Source organism: Cyphellophora europaea (assembly GCF_000365145.1).
Source record: "Cyphellophora europaea CBS 101466 unplaced genomic scaffold supercont1.6, whole genome shotgun sequence".
NCBI classification, from domain to species: domain Eukaryota; kingdom Fungi; phylum Ascomycota; class Eurotiomycetes; order Chaetothyriales; family Cyphellophoraceae; genus Cyphellophora; species Cyphellophora europaea.
Window position 1 is genome coordinate 1641818 of NW_008481812.1, and position 27048 is coordinate 1668865.

Consider the following 27048-nt stretch of genomic DNA (forward strand, 5'->3'; position numbering starts at 1 on the left):
GAAGGTCCAATCTTCGTGTTGTGGTAAAAGGGTATCCGACGTTAAAATGCTTAAGTTGTGTTGTGGTACAGCGAGTGGTGGTACAATTGATTTCACCTGTTGGCGTACAACCAAACCAGGGAGTTCATGATGAAGAAGAGGTAATTAGTGAGCGCATGCAGGGCTGATGGAATGCGAATGGTCGAAAGAAGTATGATCGGTCGAAAGGGTGGTGGTGGATATTAGGAAGCAGTGGCGGAATAATAGAAAGCCGGAAGCGTCGTTGATCGGTTGCGAGACCACTCAAAAACGACCATAAGGCGCCAATGGTCTCACGTGTGTGGTGTGCGTGGGGAGGTGGCATCGCCAACTCAGACGTTGTATGCAGGTGTGACCTGGAGTGGGTCGCTTTATGCACGATTCCCAGCTGCCAGGTCATCAACCTGCACGACACCTGCTCGTTTCCGCCGGACTTCCGGCCGCTGACGAGGCATCTTGCGAGGCGTTTATATCCAATACGACTCATGTGCCTTATCAGGTTTGATAGAGCGGACAGCACAGGCGCCCAAGCCGGCTGTTGGTGACTCAATTCTAGGTGGGAGGCACGTCCTCATCTTGAGGTCTCCCGCGCGGTGACTCTCATGAGCGGCGCTTAGGTAGTGCTGGGAGTGGGCGATTGGGAGGAGGACCCGGGCAGGGAGGGTATTTGGATCCGGAAGGCATTGTGGTGATTGGGTTTGGTATGGCGATGAGGCTGAGGGTTGTAGTGGTGATGTAGATGTTGGAGGTGTTGGTGGCAAGTACCGTTGTCGATGCTGGCAAAGGTAGAGGACCAGGCTTGTATTAGAGAGTGGAATTAGGCGGTGGTGTTTGAGAGCAAAAAGAAAGCAGGCTGTGTGCCGGACGAGGGTAGACGGCCTATATTTATTTTCCACTTTTCACGGAAGGCGCGGTGACGAGGACAGCAAAGCTCATCTCACTATGATGGACCCTGCCCCCTGCCCCGTTGATTCCTGGTGGATCCGACCGCTGAGGCAGCCTGCAAAAAGTGCGACAGCCTCAGGCGCGTTTGGGATGAGAAAAGGAGGGCGGTGCCTGAACAAGCCTAGCCGAGACCGCTAGAAGGTCGCTGGATCCGCCATCGAACCCAGCTGACCGGGTGCGCCTGGAGACCTTGCGCCCGCCCGCAAAAGGAGGAGATTTGCTCACTAGACCGCTGAACAAGGCACCCCCCTGGCGACCTGCATACGAGTAACCTTCCTCAGGCGCAGGCTCATCAGCTCATTCCCATCCCTTCCCAGCAAACCTTCTAGCTAGACAGACGGAATGCTTTGTGAACACACGCCCATCGCGGCGTAATTTCATGCTCATCTCTCATCCGAAACCTGCTCAAATTGTGCCTGGGAATGGTCATCCGCTGCGGTCGGCTCGTGCGACGTCAGCAATCTTTTTGCCGAATTCGCAATCATGATTCAGTCATGTCTGAGTGGAGCGTTGCTCTCGCTCCTCAACGGGCGGTGTGCCTGGATTAGCGCACACTATTTGTGACCGCCTTCAGTAGTGACTCAGCGTGCGCTGTCTTTTGTGATCACGAGGTCCAGTCCATCCCGGTTTTCTCGAACAAGTCAAACGGCCCAAGACGCTTTCGATGCGAACACCTTGGATGCAGCCCTGGCACAAACCTCTGCCGTGGTCGCTTAATGCGTGACTATTGGTGCGCCTGGCCTGCAGAGGTGCAGTCCCATGACTTGACTTCGGCTGGCATGGAGACGCTGTGATTCGTAAGGCAGCCGGCGCAACTCTTCCATACTTTCCAAGCTTCCGAACTGCCGCCTTCTTCCAGCTATCATGATGTATAGACTGCGAAGGCCACGTTTTCGCCAACCTATCCGACGTCCGCTCATGCACGAGCGTTCGTGGCCTGACCAACTAGCGACGTCTTCTTTGACTCTCCATTCGGCTTATCTGCGCCAAAGTCTTACGCTTGACCAACTTTTAGCCCGCCATGAACGCACAATCGAAGATCTCGCGCTTTAGACCAGGCGAGTCGGTTTCACAAATAATTTTGGGCAGCTGATCGCGGTACTTCCCCCTGGGTGTTCCTGGCAAGTGATGACGAAAAACACATTTTCAAGCGGCCGTAGGGACGCTCAGCTACCTCCGTATTGTGTGCCGCTCAAGGGCGTCAATAGTAGGCGATAGCGCCATCTCATCATTTGCCAGCTTTTTGTGATGTACCTGACGATCTGAATATCGTCAGTCTCAGGTACCGAGGGCAAGGGTTCCGTTTGAGTGAAACTGCCAATCACTAATGCGAAGTGGCAATGATTGTTCGCAACCCGTGCCTGCGTACCTGTAGATCTGAACATCTCCAAAGCATATCTTCATGTTTTGCCACCACATGCGCCCGTTTCAGGTCTACCCCTGATCCTCGGTCTGCCTACGGTGATAGCTCGCGCTTCTGATGTCATGCCTAAATTTTTGGAGAGCGAACGAGGGGCACACCGCAATCGAAAGAGCGCGCGATTGAGAAAGTAACACGACCCATGCAGTTCCTCAAGCAACGGAGCTTTCCTTCTCCACCAACTGTTCGGCCTCTACAGGCATATCCGAAAACGAGCACCTTGCAGATGTGTGGGTGGCATGAGGCTGCAGGAACCAGGGGCCAACCGAGGGAGGGGGGCGTAACGTGGCCATGTCATGCATCCTTTGTAGCTCTGTGGCGTTTTCTAGACCGTCCGCCTCTCCCACGGAGGTGCGGAAGAGAACGCCAACCCAGCAGCCAAAATTCTTTTTGGATGAGAGCATGCAGAAGCCTCGCACGTCCACTTTCGGAGCTGCCGCGAGGCGCCCATCCGCGGCTTCGAAGAACGGGCGGCAATTGAGACGGGCACGGTTACAGCCGCCTGAAGCTGTTACAACCGGCTCGCCCACTGCATCCTGCGCGATACTCCACAGGTCAACATCCGATTTATCAGCCAGAGATATTCCGCACCGGGTACCATATTTATCTCGTTGGCCAAGGGCTTGCACCTCGGCATTCAGAGATGCTCGCTGGCATGTTGACCTTATGCGGCTTACGCAGGGTTTGCCATCCTCCAGTGTTTCAAGGCATGCTGTTCTCATCAGGTCACGCCTTGATCAAAACGATCTGATCAAGTCATGCACCCCTCACTCGGATGTACATGTCATATCTCACCGCCATTCTGGTCTGGACAAAGTACTGCAATCTTGCTCGCTGACACTGACCTGTTGCGGGGTTGCTATAGACCTTGACCGACCATTTTACGTCAGCGTCGTGGACCCAAAATTTGATCAATTTTCCCTCGCCGCATTTGAACTCCAGGAGCTGAAAGAGGTAGCGAGAGACGAGGGGAGCAGTGGTGGTGCGCTAGGCGGCCACTACTGCAGGGGCCCGCAGCACAGCGCCCCAAACCTCGAAACTGCAAAACCACGTGGAAATCGTGCAAGTATAGTCGAATACGTGCTGGGATGATCCTTATTCTCCGGCTGTCATCTACTATCAATACTCGCGTACTCCGTACTCCGTACCATCGTCGTTAGAGCCGTGGCTTCGCTAAAGCGAAACGCCGAAGTTGCGCAAACAAGCCAGAGATTCGAGGCGCAGCGGCGAGTCTCACACAATCGCGTGACTCGGGTAGCTCTCAAACTCGATCCAGCTGTGATTAGGGGCATGCATAGCCGCGCACCGCAGCCCAGGTCTGAACAACAATTTCTTGGAGTAATTGGCTGCTCCACGGTTGTGGGGTGGGAACAAATGTCGCAGGCCCCAAAAGCTCACGCGAGAGGCCATTGAACGGGGCCACGTTTCGAATGGAGCGTATCGACTTGGTACGACGTGACACGCAGAGGAAAATTGCCAAACGACAAGCGTATGGCGTGATCAATCGTCAATCTGCTCGCGTTGAGTCGATATCCATTCTTCCATGAGGGCTTGGGCGTTTCCAGCAGGAACGTTCTGAGGCTTTTTGATGCTGCCGCCTTTGCGTTCGACGAGGAGGCACAATACGAGACCCCAGATGTTGAAGCCATCGTAGCTTGTCGTAAAGCCCATTTTCTTTTTATCATCTGAACCAGTGGCGCCATCACGGCCAGATGGATATCGAGTAGTCTGGTCCTCGCCACTCCCATCATCTTCAACATTGATGGCAGCCGGAATGTCTCCCATGCTGACATCTTCCTCATCACTCTCCTCGTGAATAGTGACCGGTCCGCCAGCAGCACCAAGCATCTTGCTACTATTGCTCTTGATGGGCTCACGCTGTTGGAAGGTCTTATTCTTGATAATCAGCGCGTGCCTTGTACCAACTTCAGTCAAGAAGATCGAGATTTCGAAGTCGTCCTGCCGTACAACATCTTTTACGCTCTTCTTCTTTTTGCCTTTACCCTTGACGCGCTCATTCTCTTCACGCAGCTTGGGCAGCACGTATGGCTTGACAGCATCGAATATGCGGTCGAGAGCGCGATCTTGTGGGTTGAGCAGCCAACGATCACGGTCCGCGGGGTTCTCGAGAAAGATCCGACACTCCAGAACAGAATGGCGGCTGATGCGCAGATATCGCCGGATTGGTGCCATTAGCGCCTCCTACCCAAAGCGTCACTGTCTGCGACCACATTCATAACCGTGTTAGCGGCTTCGAAACTGCTGTGGACGTAGTGGATGGGCTGTCGAGCAAAGCGAAGAGGCAGACTGGTGGCGACATGCGCCATCACAAAAGGTTCCACCCACGAGGCTGAGAATATAGATGCGCGAGGCTGCAACTCCTGAAATCTTTTTTCAAATATATCACTCTCGTTCGTGAGGCCATGTGCATATTGTCGGATGCTTTCCTGTGGAGATGGAGTGCATAGTCATCCTTCAGTGCGGGGAAACGTAGATCACGAAAGCCATAGCGTACAAAAGCCGCTGCCAGTCACTCATTGCCGAGACAGCGGACTTGGTACAGCTCATCGCCCCCTTTTCGACTGTCCATCCTTTCTACCACCACACCAGTCAAGGTCTTCTTTCTACTTCGCGAACATCGCTGCATGCAATCATGATAAGCTCACAGACATATACTGCATCGAATTTCCACATTCTGACCTCGGTCTGGACTAGCACTATCACCAACACCAACACCAGCAGCACTATCGACCCCAACGACGCCTGCCTCGGTGACGCCGGCAAAGGCAACCTCCACCCCACCTTCGGCGACGGCGAGTACCTCGACACGCTCAGCATCCAGCACGCCCAAGTCGCCGCCACCCACGCCGGCGCTCTCCCCATGACCAACATCCGCTACCTCCCCCTCCAACACGTCGCCGTCGACGACCTCCGCTGGTTCGACCCCGCCAAGCTGCAGACCATCGACTTCCGCGCCGGCTGCATTGACGCCGGCTTCTATCTCGGCGGCGACATGAAGAATGTCGTCCTCAAGACCCCGATCACCTCCTCCTCGCCCGCCTAGCCGTCTCACGCCGCCGCGCCACCAACCACCGAGCTGCAAATGCTCGATATCGAGAGGGGCAAAGTCGTGGCGCGCGTTGCCATCGTGGTCCCACCTCCTCCTGCTGCTGCTGCTGCGGCGGCGGCGGTGGTCGAGAAGCAGCGCAAGCCGGCGTCGCCGTCATCGTTGGGCCGGGCGCTGTGGGCGAGGTTCGGGGGCGCCAAGAAAGGCAAGAAGGCGGTGAAGGAATGAGAATGAATGGAAAGAGGCAAGTGAAGGGGAGGCGAAAGCCGGTGAAGCGGTGCGTGGGTACGACGAGAAAAAGTATGGCTCAGTGAATAGCGATGGCGTTTGGAGGCGTGACCTTGCTTCGAAAATGAATCAAATTGAATGAATTGAGTTTTCGTGAATATTGGTTCTCTAGATACCAGTGCGTCTCGTAGGGTGGCGAGGCGACAAGTCTGCCTCGTGAATACCAGATTTTTATTTTGAGCCACTAGTCAGCCATCTTTCAGGTGAATGTAAGGTAGGGAATCACGCTCTCTTGAGACCTTGCTGAAAGGAGACCGATCTTGCGGTGGTGAGTAAACCACCGTCGTTTAGCTTTCGAGCGTTAGCAGGTGGGAGCATCACTTTTTCAACGGGAACGAGAGCATATGCAATGGGTCGGGCGTAATGTATTGGTGACCCACGGAGCCAGCGATGCGTAGGCACTATCAACCCATCATGGAACTGAAGTTCGGCAAAACATCAAAACTAATCTCAATCGCTTTCGTGAACCAATGGTCATATGTTACACTCCTTCGCCATATACCTTTCAGATCCCTGACCTGGACGTCCCCACAAGCTGGTCGGCTCCTCTCTCTCTGGATCTCCATGTGTCTAATGATGTCTTGGCGATGCGTACGTCGACCACTACCACTGAGCAGGTAGGAAACAATCCCGAGGGACGTCGTAGCGTGTGGGCAGTCAAAGGTGCGATATTGGCATTTATGCTACACCAGCGCGCCTGGACCGTCACTCTCAGTATCGTTGGTATCCACCGCCCAACAGAGGGCTTGCACCGCCATTCATTGGAGTTCGTGGGGGCTGCATGGTGGCGCCCATGTTGCCATAGCCCGATGGTACAGCGTTGACCTGGACCTGGGCGTACTTCTCAGCCCTCTGACGACCCATGTCTGCGCGATAGGCCATGAGCTCTGCTTGGTTCTTTTCGAATTTGGCGTCTTCGACAAGGCGCTCGTGCTTTCCAATACGGCGCTGCTTGATGCAGCAGAAGATGAAGACACAGAGGGCTAAAACGGCAACACCACAGACTGAGGCGATGACTGCGATCTTGGCACCGGAAGAAAGCCCGTTCCAGCGCTGGGAGGCGGATTGTACGGTCGATTGGGCATTCTCGCCGTCAAGTTTGATGGGCTTCTTTTCGCTGAAGACCTGTCAGTATACTTCGCAATGACTGGCAGAGATACTTACGTCAGAGCCTGAATGGACTGCCAGCTGCCACTCTGATCACCCCAGACATACTCTGTGGCATTGGTGGCATCACGAACACGTACGGACTTGACAACCATATCGAAAGGAGCTTGCTTGTAGTCGACTTTGCCTCCAGCCCATTCGACAGTGCCTTCGCTTTCAGAGTCTCCGCCCGGCCAGATACCAAGGCGAACATCGGAAGGAGTCTGAGGATAGTTCTTGCCTCCATTAGCGTCTTCGTACTTCAGGGTACGAATGATCTTCTCATCGATATAGAAGTCAAGCTTCTCGGCGGACCAGTCGAGGGTGTAGTTGTGGAAATCTGACTGTGTGTCGGGATTATCGATCTGGTGCCACTCATCGCGATCGAACGAGGTAGTGTTTCCCTTGCCGAAGTAGTTGGTTTGCACATAGGTCGAATTTCCACCAATCCATTCCCAGTCGACCTCGTCAAGATCGTCGGATTGCAACACGATCGATGAGACAATACCCTGACCATGGGCTGCCTTCATGATAACCTCGACCTGGCCAAACATGATGTAAAAGTTTGTTCTCACGAGTGGTTGCTCGCCTTTTGATCCGATTCTGAAGAGGGCGCCCTCTTCATTATACTGGATCTTGCCGGTCGTAACGTTCCACACACGGTCGGACATCATGGCCTTGGTGAAGTCGATGGTATAGTTGTCGACCCCAAGCGCCGGATTGGGTGGGCAGTCGGTAACGTTCATAGGATTGCAGTCGGACCATGTCTGGGCGAGCGCTGAGCCGGCCAGCGCCAGCAAAGGCAGGGTCTTTGTGAGTAAATGCATGGTGTCGAATTTCTGGTGTTTGTCGCAGAGAGATGATGGAATAAAGGGATGATTTAGCTGGAGGTCGGAGGTGCTATGGAGCCTCTCGCAAAGACTGGAGATCGGAATGTGGGTGGCTGAATGGTATGAGCGTGCGAAAGAGTCAACGATAAACAATGGCGATAATGAGTGACTATGTCGCAGCACCGCGCGACACCAACGATGGACAATGAGTGTATGCGAGCAAGAATGAGTGACAACTGCAGGCGGCAGGATGAAGAAAAAGCGTGGCGAAGGTGCGAAGGGGGGTGGAAGAGTAGCATCAGTACAGAAGCGACGACGGGCACTCGGGCAGCATGAAACGCGCGACTTCTGATCGGGGTTGGCCTCGAGAGCCTCGACACGGAAATTGGAGTTTCGAGTTGGGCAATGATTGGCTCTGACAAGACTTTAGTGCACCTGGGCTTGGCAGGGGCAGCAGGGGCAGCAGCTGGAGGGGGCCCAGCGGAGGCGCAGGCTCGGCAGGCGCGAACCGCAGCCACGGATAAGAAATGCCACCCGCAAGCCATTGCATCATCTCCGATAGGCAATTCTGTGCACGCCGTGGTGCTGCGGGCAAGCGAAACAGACACCGTACTATTGTTTACTCAGTCCTCTGCGGGGTGCTTACAAAATAACATATAGTCTATATGCTGTCGGTTGCGATAGTTGACTAGGCACACGCTTCCTGTCGTTGATGTAGGTGGAACGGGGTTGGAAAGCAACAGAGACGACATCTCGTGATTGGACCCAACTTGCATTTATAATGCAGCTGCGAAGCCACGCTGCTAAACCAGGTCCAAGCCGTCTCTTTGCGGGGGCGGCCACCCTGCACACGGTGTTAATGCTCAGGTGCGTGCCGTTCTTATATGATACAGATCGGGCTTTGGCAGGTCATGCGTCCCGGACAAGCCTGATCCTATTGGCTCGCTCGGCTGAAGAGGAGCCTTTTACTTTGCGAAGATTCAGCCATTAAGTATCGCGTGGACGACTGTTGATTTGGAAAGGATCTTTCGAACTCTTTACCGCATGATGCTGTTGCACTACTCAGCACCATGACTACTCTGATGTCTGGGGACATCACGCCGCGTTCGTGCCGGTGACCCACCGATACACAATGGCAATGCTTTTGTTCATCGATTACCAATGACTATGTATGCACTTTATACTGTGCTCGGTGAGTATCTGTAAAGCATAAAAGCTGGGAATTTCCATCTCCTGTCGTAGAAAACTTATCATCTTGACATCTATCAACGGCTCACGCAGATTCTTTAAAAGTCAAACAACCACATCAACAATTATTTCTTCAGCTCTATCATCAATATGGTGTCCGAGAACCGCGCAGCATTCCTCGTCGAGAGGGGAGAGTCCCTCCAGGTTGGCCCTGCCCCAGTCACCAACCCTGGGCCGAACCAAGTCCTTGTAAGAAATCGGGCTATTGCCATCAATCCTGTAGACTGGATGATGCGCGACCAAGGGGTGTTTCCGGGGGAATTGCCCGACATTCTGGGCTGCGACTTGGCTGGAGATATTGTCGAAGTTGGGACCGACGTCAAGGGCCTCAAGGTTGGCCAGCGAGTACTGGGTGAGTCACTCCAAACCCTGGACAACCTGCACCAGCCAACTTGCTTTCCTGCTTTGTGTTGCAGTATCGAGAGCAAGTCCTCTTATGAGGAAGTATACTCGAACTGCCACGCCCCTAACTTCTCATGTTTCTCACTGTCTGTAGGCCACGCTCTCCGGATTGGCACTGGCAACATTGCACATTCTGCATTCCAAGAATACACCGTCGTTGAGGCTCAGGCTACTACGCCCTTGCCAGATAGCATCTCATACGAGGCAGCGTCCGTGCTCCCATTGTCGCTCTCAACGGCCGCACAAGGCCTCTATTCAAAGGCGCACCTCGCCTTGCCACTTCCATCCCACAGCCCAGACATGACGGGTAAGACTATTCTTGTTTGGGGTGGCAGTGGGAGCGTGGGCGCGGCAACGGTGCAACTGGCAAGCGCCTCGGGACTTACAGTGATCTCCACCTCTTCCCCAAAGAACTTCGACTTCGTGAAAGGGCTGGGTGCGAAAGAAGTGTTTGATTACAACAAGTCCAGCGTGGTGGCCGATGTTGTTTCCGCTCTTCAAGGACAAGATTTGGTCGGTGCCTTTGATGGTATGCTTCTTTACTGCTCATCAGCTCAACCGCTAACGTGCAATGCAGGCACTGGAAGCAAAGACAGTGCTGAAGCTGTTGCTCAAGTTATGTCTCAGCTTGGTGGCGGCAAGATCGCAAGCGCATTGAACACGGCTGAGGCTCCTCACGTTGCAGCAACGATGGGTGAGTACTTCCAGGACCAGTTCCATTACTTGCTATTGACGACGGCCTAGTCTTTGCCTTAAAGGTGCACCAGGATGCGGACGCATACATTGGCAAAGCTGTAGTAAGTCTCAAAACAAGCTCGAATTGGGTGACTCGGAGAAAACCTTCGTGGCATATGGAAATCATATCTACAGCTCTTTGCCTCCTCCGAGTCTCCCACACCATCCCCTCTCTGTCTGGAAGCAAGTCTAACCAGAACACAGTATCACGACTTCCTGCCCAGGGCCCTAGAGACTGGCCAACTGAAGCCCGCACCGCCAGCCCGGGTGGTTGGAAGAGGTCTGGAGGCACTTGATGCCGCAGCCACGGAACTCAGTAAAGGGGTCAGTGCAACCAAATTAGTCGTCACTCTATAATGGCCACGTCAGTAGCGAGATGGAGTTGGTCGGGAATCTTGCATCAGTGGATTGCTGTGAAGACTGTGCGGCCTCGCTTCCAAGAATGGAAAGGCGGGTAGTGCAGATTGCGGGGTGCGCCTAGGAGGGGCTCATTCACAATTGTTTGGAGAATGACGAAGAGGCATGTCGTAGGCGTTGACAGGCAGTCCGTATTGAATCACTTTAAAGTCTTCAGGCTGCTTCCTAGAAGGCTGAGACAATGACCTTTCATCTACGGGCATGCTGACACAAACGACCTCTGCATCTGCACATCCAAAGCTGTCGTCTAACTCTCCCTTCTCTACAACTGCTTGACTGCCACATCCATCCTCATAATGCCGTCTGCAAGCACGCCGGAGGGCGTCTTCTCCCTCCTTGACACCGATCTGTACAAGCTGACGATGCAATGCGCCGTCCTCAAATTCTTCCCATCGGTAGAGGTCGAATATGCCTTTACTAACCGAACGCCTCACATGCGCCTCAACCGCACAGCTTTCGAGTGGCTGAAAGACCAGGTCGCAAGACTGGAGAATATCAGCCTGTCCATACGGGAGCTCTCGTTCCTGCGCAAGCACTGTCCTTTCTTCACCGAAGACTACCTCGATTATCTGCGAAACTTCCGGCTTCAACCGGGGACTCAGGTCAAGCTTGAATTCCGGAACGTTGATGGTGAATGGGGCGATCTTGACATCAAGGTTGCAGGCCTCTGGGTTGAGACAATTCTCTACGAGATCCCGCTACTAGCGTTGACAAGCGAGGCATACTTCAAGTTTGTTGACCTTGACTGGAGTCACGAAGGACAAGAAGAGCTTGCATACCAGAAAGGAAATGCGCTCCTCAAAGGCGGTTGCATGTTCTCTGACTTCGGTACGCGACGGCGACGCGACTTCCAAACACATGATGAGGTGATAAAAGGTCTCATCCGAGCGTCGGACGACATCGCCGGACCTGGCAAGCTGACAGGAACGAGCAACGTCTATCTTGCCATGGAACACGGCCTCAGCCCGATCGGAACGGTGGCGCATGAGTGGTATATGGGCATCGCGGCGATCACGGACAATTACCAGACTGCCAACGAGCAGGGCCTGCGCTTCTGGTATCAGTGCTTCGGCAAAGGTGTCCTAGGTGTAGCACTGACTGACACTTTCGGGACGCCGAACTTCTTCGAAGCGTTCAAAAAGCCAGTACAGGTCCGTCGACGGTCTTCCGCCGCGTACGATGCCGCCAAAGATGCCGCTGCTCAGCCGTCCTTTGCTGAAGTTTTTACCGGCATCCGACAAGACTCGGGCGATCCCAAAGAGTACGTCAAACTGGCGAGCAACTTCTATGAAGCGAATGGACTGCCAAAGAAGACGATCGTATTCTCAGACTCCCTCAACGTCGATTTATGCTTCGAGTACAAGCAGGTAGCAGAAGAGCATGGCTTCACACCATCTTTCGGTGTCGGCACGTTCCTGACCAATGATTTCAGTCACAAGTCGGATGCAGCAACAAAGTCAAAACCTCTCAACATTGTCATCAAGCTCTCCAAGGCCGGAGGTCAGCCCGCAATCAAGATCTCGGACAATGCTGGAAAGAACACCGGAGAAGCAAGCACGGTGAGGCGTGTCAAGGACCAGTTAGGCTACAGTGAACGAGGATGGGAAGGCGTGACTGAGCAATCCAGATGGTAGACCGTAAACGGTCATGGTGCCATTTGGTAGAGGAATTTTCGACGGGCCTTTCGGTCTGATGGTCCATTGAAGGGTTCGACCAGGCTGAAACGAAAGCAAATGTTGCAGCCTTGCGCAGAAGACTCCGCACGCGGGACGCCAGCGTCAATCATGGCGCAGCGCGAGTTTTATTTCGGGCAGCACGATTTTCTTGGCTGCGTGGCTTGTCGCAAGTCAATAAACGTCAATTGAAACAGCAGCAGGCAATCGCCAAACTTGAACTATCGCTGCAAGTAAAGTGCAAAACTCGCCAAAAGCGCTTTCGGCTGCGCTGGCTGGCTAGATAGGAAGGAGCGGAGAGATTACCATGAGTCTGTCCAATCTTCTCCAAAGCCGCTGTATGGTGCATACTCCAATGTAATCTTTGTCATCAAGCTGAAGAACTGCAAGGCGCTGTCACCGAGGTAGCATTGGGCGTACCCATGAGGATGCCATGGCTAAGTTGCGAAACCTAAAGACCGAACCACTCGCACCAAGTAGATCTACGAGTGGTCTGCTGCAAGTACTTATACCTGCTGCACTATCTGCCGGAGCTCATGGCGCTCGCTTGATCGTCTTGCGGAGAAAAAACAAATAGTACATAAGGTAGATTGATACTACCACGGACAAACGAGATGAGCTTGATTGGAGGCTTGGCTTAGATGAGAAGGAGGTCAGACCGGCGCCGCCGGCTGCACGTAGGCATATGCCTGGCACCGAGAGCTGCGCGTGGCCGTCATCCAAAAATAAGCGCTTACATAGTCACGGCATAATCGGCGCAAGTGTCGCAAAGTAGCAGAGAAGATGGTGGGAAAATGCCACAGCAAAGGGATGCGAAGCGGCGGGCGGCGTCTAGAAGCTGGAGCAGGGCACGATCTGACTACTACCAGACCTAGCGTAAGTTTGGAGGCCAAACAGCGAAGCCTGAAGCCTGAACAGTCCCTTGGTCGTGTCGGGCCCCGCTTAATGCCGTCTAAAGGGCTCCGCTAGTCCCTTTCGCCGCCGGCGGCTGTGCTTGCCCATCCCTACTCCTTCTCGCCCACCTCTGCAATGTGCTGGTCTGGTTTACGTGCTGAGCCCATTTATCCTTGATCACTCAGCCTCCCACAGCGCACGTAAGGCCATCGCCGTCGCTGCTTAACATCTTCCTTTCTTCCCGTAAATTCATTCCATACCTTCTGTATGACCTAAGCTGCATCCTCTTCGTATTGTCTTTTACCTCAACTGTTTCATCTCCTCGTCGCCGATATTCGATCTCACCAGGGGTTGCTGTTTTGTTGGTTCGGTCTCAATTCTACCACCACCTCTGACTTTTCAATTCACTGAGAAGTCGCCATCATGAGTGTATGTTACCCGCGAAGCGCTTCATTCCGTCTTCACTCTGTCCTCCGCCGACGTCGCGTCGCCTGTGCTCCGCCGTCACGGCCATCCGCACGCATACAATCCAGTCACTGACATCATCCAGTACAACCAAGGCGGCCAGCAGGCGTACGGCTCCTACAATCCCTACGGACAGAACGGGAACCCGTATGGAGATAGCGGCAACCCATATGCTCAGCAAGGCGGAAACCAATATCCCCAACAGGGTGGCTATGGCCGGCCCCCAATGCAACCACAAGGGAGCTCCAACTACCAGGACCCCGAGCAAGGGAACGCCGGTTATGGTAAGCACTTATGCAGCAAAAGTGTTCCTAGGCTAATCGCGATCAGAAATGTCCAACATGAACGGCAACGATCCTAATCGTCTCCTCAACGAATGTCGAAATATCGATCGAACAATTGATGAGCTGGAAGAAAAGCTCGAGCGCCTCAAGCTCATGCACCGTCGTGCGATAGATGACGCTGCGACCAACTCCAATGTCCAGACGGAAGTCGAGAGCCAATCGTCTGACATTATGAACACCTACCGGGCCATAGTGGCTCGTGTCAAGAAGATCAAGCAGGATCCTGAATCAGGCAATCCTCGAAATGCTCCTCAGGTGGGAAAGGTGGACCGCCGCATCAAGACCATGATCAACCGGTTCCAGCAAGCCGACAGCGACCACCGCAAGAAGCTTAACGAACGCAGCGCTCGAGAATACCGCATCGTGCGACCAGATGCCAGTGATGCGGAGGTCCGAGAAGCAATTGAGGATTCAGGCAATCAGGCAATCTTCTCACAAGCAGTACGTCCAAGTCCGATCAAATGCGATCACTCGCGCTAACATTCGTCAGCTCATTAATTCCGACCGCCGTGGTCAAGCCCAAAACATTTCCAACAATGTGCGCTCCCGTCACCAGGCTATTCAGAAGATCGAACAAGACATGATCATGCTTGCGCAGCTGTACCAGGATTTAGAAACCCAGGTTATTCAGCAAGAGCCTGCTGTCCAGCAGATCGAGCAACGAGGCGAGGAAGTCAACGATCATGTTGCCAAAGCCAACACCGAACTCGATGGTGCCGTCACCAAAGCTCGTGCTGCCCGGAGAAAGAAGTGGTGGTGCTTGGGCATCGTTGGTGAGTTTTATTTTGTGGACCATGACATTCACATACTGATCAGGTCCAGTTGTCATTCTCATCATCATTGCCATTGTTTTGGGCATTGCCATTCCCAAGTTGTGAGTCTTGCATGCTTTTCCGAGCGAAAGTTCCTCGGTAACAGATTCGTCTGCAGAACCAATTAACACCTTCGATCCCAGATTGCCTGACAACAACAATAACAACAATAACAACTGAGTGCTGTCCGGTGTGTGATTCGCCGACCTCGCATCTTTTGACCATCTTTTGAATGCGCAAAGCGAGCGCGGAAGCAGATATGTGTTGGAAAAATACATGTTCAAAAGCGATCCTGATGGCAGCCGCCGAGCAGTGCGATCAGCTGCGCTCAGCAGAGGGGGGAGGAGAGGACTGAATTTGAGTAGCACCTGCGCGAGTCGGAGCTTGTCACTACAAGTCTACCGCTGGAGCGTGCGTGGATTGCTGCTTTTCATTTGTTTTGGGCCAACACAGCGATGCAAAAAGGAGAAAGAGAGCGACTGGGCGACTTTTGTCTTGTGTCTGTCATCATGACCACCAACTTCTTCTGACCAGACACTGTGTGTCCTTCGGAGTACTGTACAGCCTGGGTTATAGATCATAATAATCATCCCCTGCCCTACGAGTCATTGTCTTCTTATCTGTGCAGGCATGTGTGGTTTCCGAGAATGGTGGGCCAGTGTGATCAAAAAGGCGACGAGCAAGGCAACAGCATTCATGTCCCGTGGCCAATGGCGATCGCGATATTTCACCATCACCCAAATCCTTCATTCAGGTGTCCGCAACGTCTACACTACTTCTGTCCGCAGGCCACGACCGTGCTGCCCTCGATGCAGCCTCCTCCATCACTTCTCTGATTTCCCTCTCTTCTCTTTCTCTGTCCTTTCTACGCTTGAGATCCAACCTCCTCTTCCAGACCGCCAGGTCCCTCTCTATCTTGCTCACCAAAGCAGCTAGAGCATCCTCCGAGGTACCTGGGTGCCCGCCTCCCGCACATAGCTCCTCCCTCCACTTGCCGAGCGCAAAGTCCCACATCGTCAGCTCCTCCGGCATACCCCTCTGCATGGCTAGGTATCCATCCTTCAGCCACCATCCTTCCTCCTCCAGTAGGCTGTGCACATCTGCATCTCTTGCCTCATCTCCAAGCCTTGTCTCAAGTTCTCTGTCGTCCTCGTTTTCGCCTCCATCGCTTCCCTCATATACCACGTCTTCACCGTCCACCGCGCCGAAAACGAGACCAAACACTACACACCACCAATATACACAAGACGCCCATTGCGCGGCACGGCCGTGCACCACCGCCAAAGACTTCGCAACAGGAATGAGGTGCTTCGAGTGCTTCCCTGATTGCCGCTCGTTGAGCTGGTAGAGCGTCTCCAGGAACAAAATGGCCTGCTCATGCCGACCCAGGTGCGACAGCGCAGTAGCAGCTGCGTCCAGCAGTGGCCGATGGCAATCGATCAGGCCGAATTGCGGGATGGATTGTCGTCCGAAGAAAGGACCTCTCCAGCCCGAGCCAGCGTTAGACCTGGCTGTGAAAGCAACTACACGATATCGCTCTTGCACTACGCCAAGCACCTCCTCCCATTGGCCAGCCTTTTCGTACGTCACCTGCAGCATCACCCTCGCCTCCTCGGTGAGTTCGTGGCTCTGGCCCAAGAGCAGCGTATAGTCCTGCTGCGCCGCCCGGAGATACCTCACCGCCTCGTCCCCATGGCCGGCGAGCCGGCACACCAACCCCAGCTTCAGCAAGCTGTCTGCCCTCCGCCGCACGGGATCGCTGCCGAATCGCTCGCAGTCCCACGCATGCCGTACCGGACTGTAGTACATTCTGCCCTGACCCCTCGTCTGAGCAAAATTCTCGAGATCGAAATCCCAGCTTACAGCCTCACTCACCATCCTCCGCACCCGCTTCGGCTTGTAATCTAGCAGTAGCCTGCTGATCACCCTTTGCGCTGCAGCCGCGTAGCCCGCATGCGCGACGCGGAAGTACGGCAGGCTGGCGGCTGCACGCCTTTGGTCCAGTGTGCCCGGCCATGCGCCGCGGCTGATGCCGAGCCGCATCTCCTTGAGATCGGTCACGCAGCCGGCGATGTAGTTGAGTTCGGCACCTACGGTGGCGTCAGCTAGGGTGCTTTCGATGGTGGTTGACGAGGAAGAGGACGCCGATGATGACAACGTCGAGGACGATGAGAGTGGAGAGGAGGAGAGGTGCGAGAGAACGACCTCCAAGTGCGGTAGGAGCATGAGACACTCTGTCGTCACAGGGTGACGTGGGAGAATAGGGGGGAAAGCGAGGTAGACCAGTGTGGCACATAGGTGGAGTGTGGTTTGAGCCGTGTGGCTCGTGGAAGGGGGTTTTACGTTGGTTGCGCCTGTCGAAGCTGACGTATTCATAGATTCGAGATACGCTCTCGTGAGTTCGGCGAACAGATCATGGATCCAGAACGTGTTGTTGCCAATGTTGCGGACGAGACCGGAGTCGTCGAGGAAGTTGAGGGCTTTGTTGAGGTGGACTTCGCTTTCAAAGACATCACGGATAGCGGTTGCTTGCTGCCACCGGTTTTGGAGCTCGATATCAGCCGGGGGATCTACACGCGGCAGAGGCTTGTTGCGGTGCCGGACACTGGCTCTAGGAACGCTTCTCAGCCGTTCATACCAAGGAGCGTCAGGGGCGCCAGTAAGTTGCTGTGCGGTAAGTCTGTTTCGACGGGCATTAGCCAATGCCCTGTCGCCTTCCACGGTTCGGCTGCAGCCTCTGTCATAGGTGACTGTTCGGGTGAACCAAGCACTCAATTGAGTTCCACCGTCGACTAGCATCTTATGAGAAATGGACGACGGTTCCAGATATGCTAGCACCGGGAAGAGCGCTGCAGCCATCTCAGATCTGTCTTTGCTCTTGAGCTGATCGAGGGCTGAGATTAGAATCGCCCCCGTGGAAAGGTTGCCTGCGTAGAAGCCGTTGATGTTTTTCTGCTCCAGGAAGCTGCGCTTCTGCTTCGCATTGGCCAGCGCTTGTCTCCAGTGCAGGCCGTGGGAGTCAGCATTGCGCACCAGCTGTCCCATAGCCAGGGGGAGGCCACCGCAGAATGCAGAGATCTCTTCGATGGCGGTGTTGGTATCGGCAGGCGACACTGTGCACGTCGAGTCTCTCATGACGGACAACAACATCTCCCTGCTCTCGTCCGCTTGCATTTGAGCCATCTCTATCACATTGGCGGTAGTGCCACCACAGAGGAGTTTCGCCGTCTGAGGACTGCGTGTCGTGTAGATGATGTGGCCGTTCCCCGAGGAGGGCAGGAGACCATAAACCGCACTGGTATCATGAACATCATCCAAGATGAGTAGCCACCGGTCTGCAGTCTTGAGCCAGGCAATGAACCAACCGATCAGCTCCGGTTCCTTGCGAAGCGAAGCCGCGGCAGGGTCGTCGACGAGTTTTGCGTGTCGGACGAGATCGTTCTGTACAGAGGCCAGCGACTGGCCGTTGACGAGGAACTGGTGGGCATATGAGGCAGCACTACTACTCTGGGTTGACACGGTGCTTTGTGCGAAGGCTAGCGCTGTCTGGGTCTTACCGACACCCGGTATACCACACAAACACAGGTGTGCAGGTTCGGTGGGTATAGTTGGGGGGTTTAGGGTTTTCTGAATTCGAAGCAAAAGCGCATCGCGACCCGCGAACTGGGGATTCAGCATCTTTGCTGGCAACGATAACCGGGCGGTGGGTCGAGTGCCGCTCCCACCACTCGTGAGCGCTTGATTGCAGTTCGTGTTAGTATACTGACCTTCAACCCGGGAAACACGCAGTCTCGTACCTTGAATGGAGCTGAGTCGCTGTGCTTCAAGCGTCTCTGTAGCCACAGGTTTAGCTAGCTGAACGGACTGCTAACGTACCGGAGACAGCCCAGGGCCCCGGCTTGACTCACCTTCCAATCTCTTCGAGGTCTCGGCGGTGCCATCAACACGCACGCGTGCCGCCGTCTTCTCCAGCTTCAGACGCATAGCGTCCATGTTGGATTTGCCTTCACCGCTAATGAGTCGCCGCATACCTGTGTTTATATATCAGTCAGTGTCTTGAGAGAAGTCGTTTCGTCAGACCGCGGCGCAGTGCCGTGCTGCGCTGGCCCTGTACTGACCGTGCCACGAGCTCGTCATCATAGGCGAGGCCATCAGCGCGAAGCGGATCAAGACGATGTAATAATCACAGAGAGTTTCATATAGCGGCGTGCCTGCTTCGGGGGGCCGCTGAGTCGTCATGTAGTATCTTTCGAAGGCCTTCAGATCTCTCGAGAGTTCCTCTGTGAAATCTTGGATAGAATCTTGGATCGAAGACACTTCTTGCACCACCTTACGCACCCGTCTTGATCAGTATGCCCCTCTTTGGTTTTCCGATCGTGTAGAGTTTTACTCACGGTCATGGCGAGGCAGCACACCGCCCACACAGGCTGGCCGACTTTGGTGGCATCTATAGAAAGATATCTGTGAGTATAGGAAGCTGTCGGGTTCCTTATAGAATTCCCGGTCGCTGTTTAGACGTACCTGTAGAAGAGATGATTTTGTCTACTAAGTCTCCAGCACGCTGAATACTGGCCAGCCAGGGTTGCAACCTCTCGAAGGATGGGGCTCTTGCGACTCGACCGAAGATTCGACTCTGCTCATGCTCATCCCTAATCAAGTCTTGTAAGGCCGTTGCATCGCGCGCCACGACTAACTTGCTCAGGAGCGCGTCCTCTCTCTTCGCGCGGCTCTTGTGTTGTGACTTCTGTACAGCATCCTTATATTCACGTTGCACTCGAGCTATTGCTTCACGAAAGATCTGCTCGGGAATTGGGACGGCCGCGTTCCGAAAGATCTGTTGAGCGGTTCTTTGCGGTAGGTTTGTATTCGAAGACTGTGGTGGCAGTCCGGCCATTTCGGGGCGGGCAGAGGACGATCAGGCTGCTCTATAGCTTCCAGGAAAGCAGGGAGATGGAATGAGGACTCTCACATCGATCATAGCTTCATCAACGCATCAAAAGCATGCCATACCTACCTGCGCCAGCAACGATAGAACACGCTGAGCAGCTCTGCATGCGCCCAGCGTCTGGGAGGCGCCAGAGAACAGGCTGTGCCTCATGTTCTGCGGGTCGAGGCTGTGTTACTCACCAGGGGGGGTCCGGCAGACGACGCCATTCGTGCGACCGACCTGCATAGGAAGAGCCCAGCTGTGAGGTGAAGCGCGAAGAGCAGGAGCCTGCATTAGCGGTATGTGACTGGCTCAAAGGGCCGAGAGGGGGCTTGGTTGTGGGACAGGGGCTTGAGCCTCATCGATAAGGCGTAAGCGAACACAGAACACAACTTCGGCAGAGCAGGCAAGCAGCACGAGTATTATGACAAGAATGATGATAACAACTAAAGATATACGCGACAAGGACTGCAATGGAAGCAGCGACGATTGGAAGTGGGAGGACAACTGAAGCCTGAGGACCGCCTAGTGTTTTGTAGGAACCGCAAAAAGCAGTGCGAGTGGCAGCTATCCGAATATGTCCTTGACCAGGGTCTTCTTGTTTACTACTCCTTGTAAGCACCAGCAGACGAGGTTGATGGGTAGAAGAGGGTGACTTACTCTTGCCCATCGCGTTTCGCGGTATCGAATCGACCACTTTCAGCTCCTGTGGGATCTTATAGTTGGCCAGACGGTCTTTGAGTGCCTTGCGCATGTCCAGTGCAGACCAGCGCTTGCCGCCCCTACCAGCGGTCATTCCTGCTTCGCTCAAGACCAAAACTGCAGCCACCTTCTGGCCCCATTGCTCCGAGGCGACACCGACCACTGCTGCCTCAGCCACCTCGGGCAGTGACAGCAGCTCACGTTCCACTTCAAGCGCAGATACCTTTTCTCCACCTGTCTTGATAATGTCGACACTCTTCCTGCCGCGAATAAAATACATTGGTCCTTGAGCCCAGGCTTGGTCGCTTCGACCGGCACCATGCACGACCTGACGCACAGCCACATCGCCGGTCTTGAACCATTTCCCTCTGCCGTCTTCCGCTTCTACGAACTCCTCAGCAGTTGCCTTGGGATTGCGGAAATACTCCTTGAAAATGGTTGGCCCTCGAAGTTGAATCTCTCCTTCCCTCAGACGACCGTCAGGAGACACTTCCTCTCCTTCTTTGATAACCTCGGCGTTTTCCGTGTCCACCAGCCTGGCCTCCACAGAAGGAAGTGGCCATCCCACGCTTCCGTCCACACGGTCAGCGTAGTCTAGGCCGCATGACAGCGCCATGCCCACCTCGGTCATTCCGTAGCGTTCCAGGAGCACATTTCCGCCGCTCAATTCGGTCCAAGCTGTCTTGGTCGGCGTAGGAAGCGCCGCCGAACCCGAGATGTTGATCCTCATGTATTTGGGAGAAATAGCCGTTTTGACCGCCTTCTTCATGCCATCATCCAAGGAGGGAAATGATGCAAGAAGCCTGTTGTAGATAGTAGGAACGACCGTAACGAATGTAATTGGATCCTTGCCAGAAGGAACATCGGGAAGGAAGGGAGCTGCTAGCCTTTGCCAGACTGTGTCAGCGTTGAATGGATATGCAAACTCGATAGCAGACCCGGCCATGAGGGGTGTGAACAGCGCATTGATAGTGCCGTGGATATGATGAAGCGGGAGCACATGCAGCAACAGGTCGGATGCTGAGTATTTCCACGCCTCAATCAACGACTTTGCTTGTGCGGTGATGTTGTCGATAGATAGAACAACGCCTTTTGGCCGGTTCGTTGTCCCTGAAGTATACAGCATGAAGCCGGCATTATCAAGAGCTGTTTCCTGAAACTTGACGTTCTCTGCAGACGTCGCGCCAGTCTCAATCTTGGACAATATCTCCATGCGTGGCTTATGATCCATTGGCTCTTTCAGCACATCTTCTGCCTTTTCTTGAAATTTCTCGGTCGACAGAAACAGTGCTGCCTCACTGTTCTCGAGGATGTAGCGTAGCTCGGAGCTTGGGTGCGTAAAGGCGAGAGGCAGAGCAATGGCATCGTGCGCGAGGATGGACAGGAAAGTTACTGCAGGGATGTTAGTCTACGTCGCTATGTATGCTCGGCCATTCTTTCGTACCAACATAGTCATAGCCATTCTCTGCAAGGAAAGCCACACGCTCTCCCCGCAGGGACTTGCCATGGACCAGACTGGCTAGGTTGTCCTTTGCTGCTGCGACATCGTGTAGCAAGCTCCCGTAGCAAAATGAGCGGTTGGAGCTGCTATGAACTATGGCCAACGACTTTGCATCGTGCTTTGCGATCGCATTGAAGATCGGCGTCGAAGGCAATGTGGAGGCCATGCGGAAAAAGACTGGAGAATTCTTGGTTATGGAAATGCTCAAGCTGGCCCTGTCTACCACAAAAGCCCTCCTCACACTGGGAAGAAGGAAGAAAGGACGCATGTCGAAGCCATAGTCAAGGCCCTGACCGCCCCGTCATGGACAAGCCCGAGACTAACAGACGTTGAGATTGACTTGCGGAAGAGCAGCGGGGCGCACAGGAAGATATTGAGCTCCACAGCTCCCCCGACGGAGCGGAATTTCGTTTTAGCGCCAGATTGGCGAAAATGGTCCATCCCCGCGGCCGTTGATATATCCCCGGTAATCCCAACAGCTTCTTTTTCCAGTCAAGACCATTGTTTGTGTACCCAAGTCCGCCCATGAACCGAACACTGCTTTCCAAGAGCGTTTCGCCCGTGTTCCGCAGAATGGCGAGCACCACGGCTACTCCCATGGAGGATGCTATCCGATCCAAAGTCCGTAGCTCCTGGAGCTTGCGAACGAGCCCTAACCGAAGTCGCAGGTCACGGAAGCCTTGAAGCCGACCGTTCTCGAGATTCGTAACAATTCGCACCTACATTCTCATCACAAGGCTATGCAAGGCGTGACTTCCAAAGAGACGCACTTCGCGCTAAACATCGTCTCGCCCGAGTTTGCATCCAAGATGCAACCTGCACGTCACCGCATGGTCTATGCCCTATTAAAAGAAGAGCTTGAGCGGGAGGGGGGTATACATGCCTTGGAGCTACGCACAAAGACGCCAGAAGAAGAAGAGAAGCTGCAAGCAAAGGCGACGTCTGGTTGATGCCATTTCTGCTCAAGTCAAGGCCTGCACTCGGCCCTGGATTGGACTGCGGCATCCACTACACCAAGCCCAGAACCCTCGGAACCGATTTTGCCCAGCTCTGTTGAATCGAGCACCATAGCGCGAACGTTCATGACTCGGGCCCGCCCCATCGACGGTGCGCTACACAAGGCGAGGGTATGTGTGGGCCCGGCTCCGTTTGGTCTCTTGCCAGGGTTGAAGATATGGATCTGTCCGTTAGCAAGGTAAGGTCATGCGTGTGGATCACGACTACCAACCATGACTCACGGCATGCGAGGTTACTAGGGTTTGTTTGAGCATCAGGTCAGCTGGCCTCCTCAGGAACCGGACCCATCCTGGGGATAGTGGCATGCGTCGAAGTTAGCGCATTTGAGGCGTCAGCAGCCTCCATTCTATGCTGAAAGGCGACACGGCAAGTCTGATTGCGTGCCATCTGGCTGAGCTCCTCTACGCTCTGATGACGTGGCGAACTCGTCTGCATGGATCTGAGACGCAATTTAAAATTTTTACCTGCCATCTCTGTTCTGCAGCCTCGCTCTCTTCCAGCCAAGTACCGCTGGCATGTCCGGCTCCGCCAAGCGACAGCCACCCTAGCTGTAGTGTGACGAGGATGGCGACCTGACCCTGGCCTGGGGCGTTGACGAGGGCAATTTTAGCCGTGTCTCGATACAGAAGCCTTCGAGAAGCCAAAAACCCTGGCGTTTGTGGAACGCTCGGCCGGACCCCAGGCTCCAAGCAGCCACAGGGACTTGCCGCTGGACGTCAGCGAGCCTGATACAGGACAAACTTGTCGAAGTGGCTCCTGATCTGCTACGCACGATTGGCTCTATGCATGTCTACATACATACGTGGGAAGCGGAAGCTCGCCTCGCTGCCCGATGTCTTCTGCTTGTTTTCGTGGCTGGATGGGGTAGCACAACCTACAGTTGTGCAACCATCCATAACATAGCCCCTTGCGAGGCAGACTTGGGACGGCCGCATTCAGGCCGCGCTAGCTTCTCGTAGCGAAGCGTCCTTATCAAGAGGCACCTGATGCACGTGAGGGGCGTACCGTGGATGCACATGCACCGTGACCCGGGTTGGTGGCACAACAGCAAGCAATACTGCATCCGCGTGAAGATCAACAAATGCCAAGCACTGTTTCAGTCGGCCTGGCGGGGCGATTGCAATCAACACTAAAGCTTTCCCTTTGTTGCTTGACGGACGGGGATCCCAGGCCGATATTCCGGAACGCTATCTACGCATTGCAAAGGAGAAGGCGGCCGGTCAACCGCTTCGTTTCCCAGGACGCCGGCGCTGCGGTGACGAGGGACCCATGCAGGTGGATATCTGCTTGGAATACCACCCCTGCCGGCTGACGCACCCCTTGCCTTCCCCGTGGGTGTTCAGCCGGATGATGACCTAAAGCGCCTATGTCTGGGCATCTCCACGACTTGCGCAACCCCTGGAGTCGAGCCTTGCAGAAGCCCGAAAATTGCTTTTTTTTTCCAGTGTGCCGTTTCTCTTGGTGCAACTCCCCTGTCCTGTCGCGCGGTGATCATTTTCCTTTCTGTGCTCCTTTGGGATACCACGGTATTGGGTCAGCCGGTTCATTCGAGCGCTCGCCTAGTCATATTCAGCAGTGATTAACGTTTCCAAGTCTTCACCACCAGGGCACCAGTGCTAGGAACCCCTGCCAAAAGTGGCGCGACACCCCTGCCCTCCACGTGGGCAGATCTCTCCGTTAGAAACATTGGCCCCCCGAAGGGAGCGTTTGCATGGTCAGGAACTCGAACACCGAAAGTCAGGAAGGCGTTCTCCCCCTTCCTCTGCCACCATGAGCAGGATCCCACAGGGGTCAGCACTCCAATCCGATGTCCAAGACCCGATTACTGGCTAGGATCCGTCGGAGTTTGCACACCCATGAAGATTCTCTAATCCTCCCGAGGAACATTCCATGGCTTCGTACCCACCCAATTGCATACGGCCCGGGAAGAAGCAACTCCTTTTCGGAGGTGGTCATGGTCTCCGTCGCTGGTGCTTGTCCATAGGCTGGGGTACACTGATTGACGATTGCTCAGCTGTACGCTCCCCACATAGCCAGTCCCTGCTGCAGAGCCACCTCTACTGATTCTATGCAGGACCTCGCGCGTGCACATACACTTTTCGAAATCTGAAGATACCACAACTTCTGACTCAATCATGCAAATTGCTGATCGCTCGGATGATGCTCAATCTTCACCGGGTGGATCCTCCTCATCTACTCAATCCTGTTGTCGTCTGACGACAATCTCATCACAAGTCTTTTCGCCACTGATTAAAAGTACCAGCGCAGTGTGACAGGGCCGTGCGCTGTTTCAGGTTCAATCAGTGTGTTGGACTTCTGGCGAAGCCTCACTTCCTGCTACGGGGCATTGGGCCACGGTGGGGGGCCACAACAGTCCTAACATGTTACTTATAGGCTGGCCGTTGGCCTCTCACCGAATCACCCTCCCTCCAACATCTTTCCCTCCTGCGATTGCCTTCGCAAACCGACTGAAGGTCCAGATCCAACCGGGCAGCCAGTCCAATACCACTTACGTCCAAGAGCCTGTGTCTGTATCAAGCCAGCACTGCTGCAGTCCGCCTCCCCCTCACCACCGCGGCTGCTCCTCATACCTAGCCGCTTCCACCATGACACAATCAGCCCAAGACAACGGGTCCAGGATCAAACCATCCTGTGATGGGCCAAAACAGCCATCATACTGCCAACAGAAGTATGAAGCGGCGGACACGCACGATGCTCCATTCTACACCAACAAGGATCACAAAAGACATCACCGGAGCCTCTCCGAGCAGCTCCTGCGCGTCGATGCAGTTATGAAGCGGTCTGCCAAATCTACCCTTTGACTATCTTCGACGTGTCGTCGACCGTAGACCTCGCAGCAAAGGCCGTGTCCACGCCTTGTGGTCTACTCAAGCTTCACGACCTCTACACTCATATCGAACTCTGCACTGATATTAGCTGGTCTCTCAACCGACAGTGCTCGAGCTTTGACTAAGAAGATCGCGTGTCTCCAGGGGTGCTCTCGTTTCCCTCTTGGTATACGCCACCACCATCTGTACCAACATCCTGGTTCGCCTGGCGTTCGAAGATCTGGCTTTACATTTCATACACTGTACCATTAGATCACCCATGTACCTATAGCGGCAGACAACAATACATGCACACTTTTGATCAACTGACCTGCACCTGTTCGCTTACTATATCCTCCCAACCCAGCCAAGAAGCCGTCACCTAGGGCGGCACTAACACACCTCTTCTCCTTTCCTCAATGACCCTTGCGACAGTGAGCATCCACCAACGCTACAGCCCTCACATCGTCGCCCGCTTCCCACCGCAGCACATTTTCCCCCAGCGACGTTGGTTGTGTAAGTGGCTACCCCTCGTCCCCGCCAAGCCCCGCTCCCGTTCACTGGCACCCTCGCATGCAGCCACTGTAGCTACACCATGTGGCCCCCACGACTTGCACTGGCACAGCCCCACCACCGTATGTCCCAGGTATTTGTACAATGACACAATTTTTTCCCTTTGCACTGGCACTGGCGCACGTCTGCGATGGGCCACTCCCTCCCTGGCAGGGCCACTTCTGCAAGGCCCACAACTACACGCCACCATCACCCCCAAGGCCGAAATTTGTAGCAGCGTTAGGGCATTATACCAGGGGACCGGTGCCTGTGCCGGTGTCAGTGCCAGCGCTCGCCGCAGATGCCCGCAGCCATTCTTGTATCTATCATTCATACCACTAACCACTTTATAAGACGTCTAGGTAACAGCGACGGGCCACGCCCTCGTCTCCATAAGATAAAGTACCACGTATAGCAGATTGGGTGTTTGGCGCATTTGCACGAGTGTCGGGGTATTGTGGCCGGCGCCAGTGCCAGTGCCAGTGCACATTACGTTCTCTTTTCCACTTTGGGGAAGTTCGACCGTGAATGGCCCGGCACCGAACCGCTGGGCACTGGCACTTGCGCGGCAGCGGTTCTTTCCAGATCGGGCAACTCGGTGTGCTTCTTGTGGTGACTGACTACCTGACTGGAAGCGGCTGTTCAGACTTTTGAATGGGAGGGGGTTCCACAAAATGTAGAAAAGGGATCTTCGAGGGTATGAAAGACGAGATAACAATGTGTAGGGTCGTGTATGTTTGAAAAGAAGTTGCTGGTGCTGCAATACTGCATACTGGTGATGCTATTTCACCGCTGACTCTGCTCACTGCTTTCCTGT

The 27048-nt window shown here is 54.4% G+C and overlaps 9 protein-coding genes across 9 annotated transcripts; 5 read left to right on the forward strand and 4 right to left on the reverse strand.

Moving 5' to 3' along the window:
• Nucleotides 1-3883: 3883 nt before the first annotated feature.
• On the reverse strand, nt 3884-4576 carry HMPREF1541_06838 (uncharacterized protein; the record flags this gene model as incomplete). Its single annotated transcript, XM_008721166.1, has 1 exon — nt 3884-4576. One exon carries the CDS (start codon nt 4574-4576, stop codon nt 3884-3886), a length of 693 nt encoding a protein of 230 aa, XP_008719388.1.
• A 460-nt stretch (nt 4577-5036) lies between these two features.
• On the forward strand, nt 5037-5447 carry HMPREF1541_06839 (uncharacterized protein; the record flags this gene model as incomplete). Its single annotated transcript, XM_008721167.1, has 1 exon — nt 5037-5447. One exon carries the CDS (start codon nt 5037-5039, stop codon nt 5445-5447), a length of 411 nt encoding a protein of 136 aa, XP_008719389.1.
• Nucleotides 5448-6449: 1002 nt separating this feature from the next.
• Nucleotides 6450-7711, reverse strand: HMPREF1541_06840 (uncharacterized protein; the record flags this gene model as incomplete). Its single annotated transcript, XM_008721168.1, has 2 exons — nt 6450-6855; nt 6903-7711. 2 exons carry the CDS (start codon nt 7709-7711, stop codon nt 6450-6452), a joined length of 1215 nt encoding a protein of 404 aa, XP_008719390.1.
• Nucleotides 7712-9052: 1341 nt separating this feature from the next.
• Nucleotides 9053-10456, forward strand: HMPREF1541_06841 (uncharacterized protein; the record flags this gene model as incomplete). Its single annotated transcript, XM_008721169.1, has 3 exons — nt 9053-9314; nt 9459-10077; nt 10288-10456. The coding sequence occupies 3 exons, from the start codon at nt 9053-9055 to the stop codon at nt 10454-10456; spliced, it is 1050 nt and encodes a 349-aa protein (XP_008719391.1).
• Nucleotides 10457-10812: 356 nt separating this feature from the next.
• Nucleotides 10813-12150, forward strand: HMPREF1541_06842 (nicotinate phosphoribosyltransferase; the record flags this gene model as incomplete). The annotated part of the gene is made up of 1 exon (XM_008721170.1): nt 10813-12150. The coding sequence occupies one exon, from the start codon at nt 10813-10815 to the stop codon at nt 12148-12150; it is 1338 nt and encodes a 445-aa protein (XP_008719392.1).
• A 1356-nt stretch (nt 12151-13506) lies between these two features.
• On the forward strand, nt 13507-14770 carry HMPREF1541_06843 (uncharacterized protein; the record flags this gene model as incomplete). Its single annotated transcript, XM_008721171.1, has 5 exons — nt 13507-13512; nt 13634-13832; nt 13879-14333; nt 14383-14665; nt 14715-14770. The coding sequence occupies 5 exons, from the start codon at nt 13507-13509 to the stop codon at nt 14768-14770; spliced, it is 999 nt and encodes a 332-aa protein (XP_008719393.1).
• A 684-nt stretch (nt 14771-15454) lies between these two features.
• HMPREF1541_06844 (uncharacterized protein) lies at nt 15455-18697 on the reverse strand (the record flags this gene model as incomplete). The annotated part of the gene is made up of 2 exons (XM_008721172.1): nt 15455-18555; nt 18613-18697. The coding sequence occupies 2 exons, from the start codon at nt 18695-18697 to the stop codon at nt 15455-15457; spliced, it is 3186 nt and encodes a 1061-aa protein (XP_008719394.1).
• A 1501-nt stretch (nt 18698-20198) lies between these two features.
• HMPREF1541_06845 (uncharacterized protein) lies at nt 20199-22000 on the reverse strand (the record flags this gene model as incomplete). The annotated part of the gene is made up of 3 exons (XM_008721173.1): nt 20199-20236; nt 20292-21725; nt 21778-22000. The coding sequence occupies 3 exons, from the start codon at nt 21998-22000 to the stop codon at nt 20199-20201; spliced, it is 1695 nt and encodes a 564-aa protein (XP_008719395.1).
• Nucleotides 22001-22407: 407 nt separating this feature from the next.
• Nucleotides 22408-22784, forward strand: HMPREF1541_06846 (uncharacterized protein; the record flags this gene model as incomplete). Its single annotated transcript, XM_008721174.1, has 2 exons — nt 22408-22455; nt 22503-22784. 2 exons carry the CDS (start codon nt 22408-22410, stop codon nt 22782-22784), a joined length of 330 nt encoding a protein of 109 aa, XP_008719396.1.
• Between the last annotated feature and the right edge of the window lie 4264 nt (nt 22785-27048).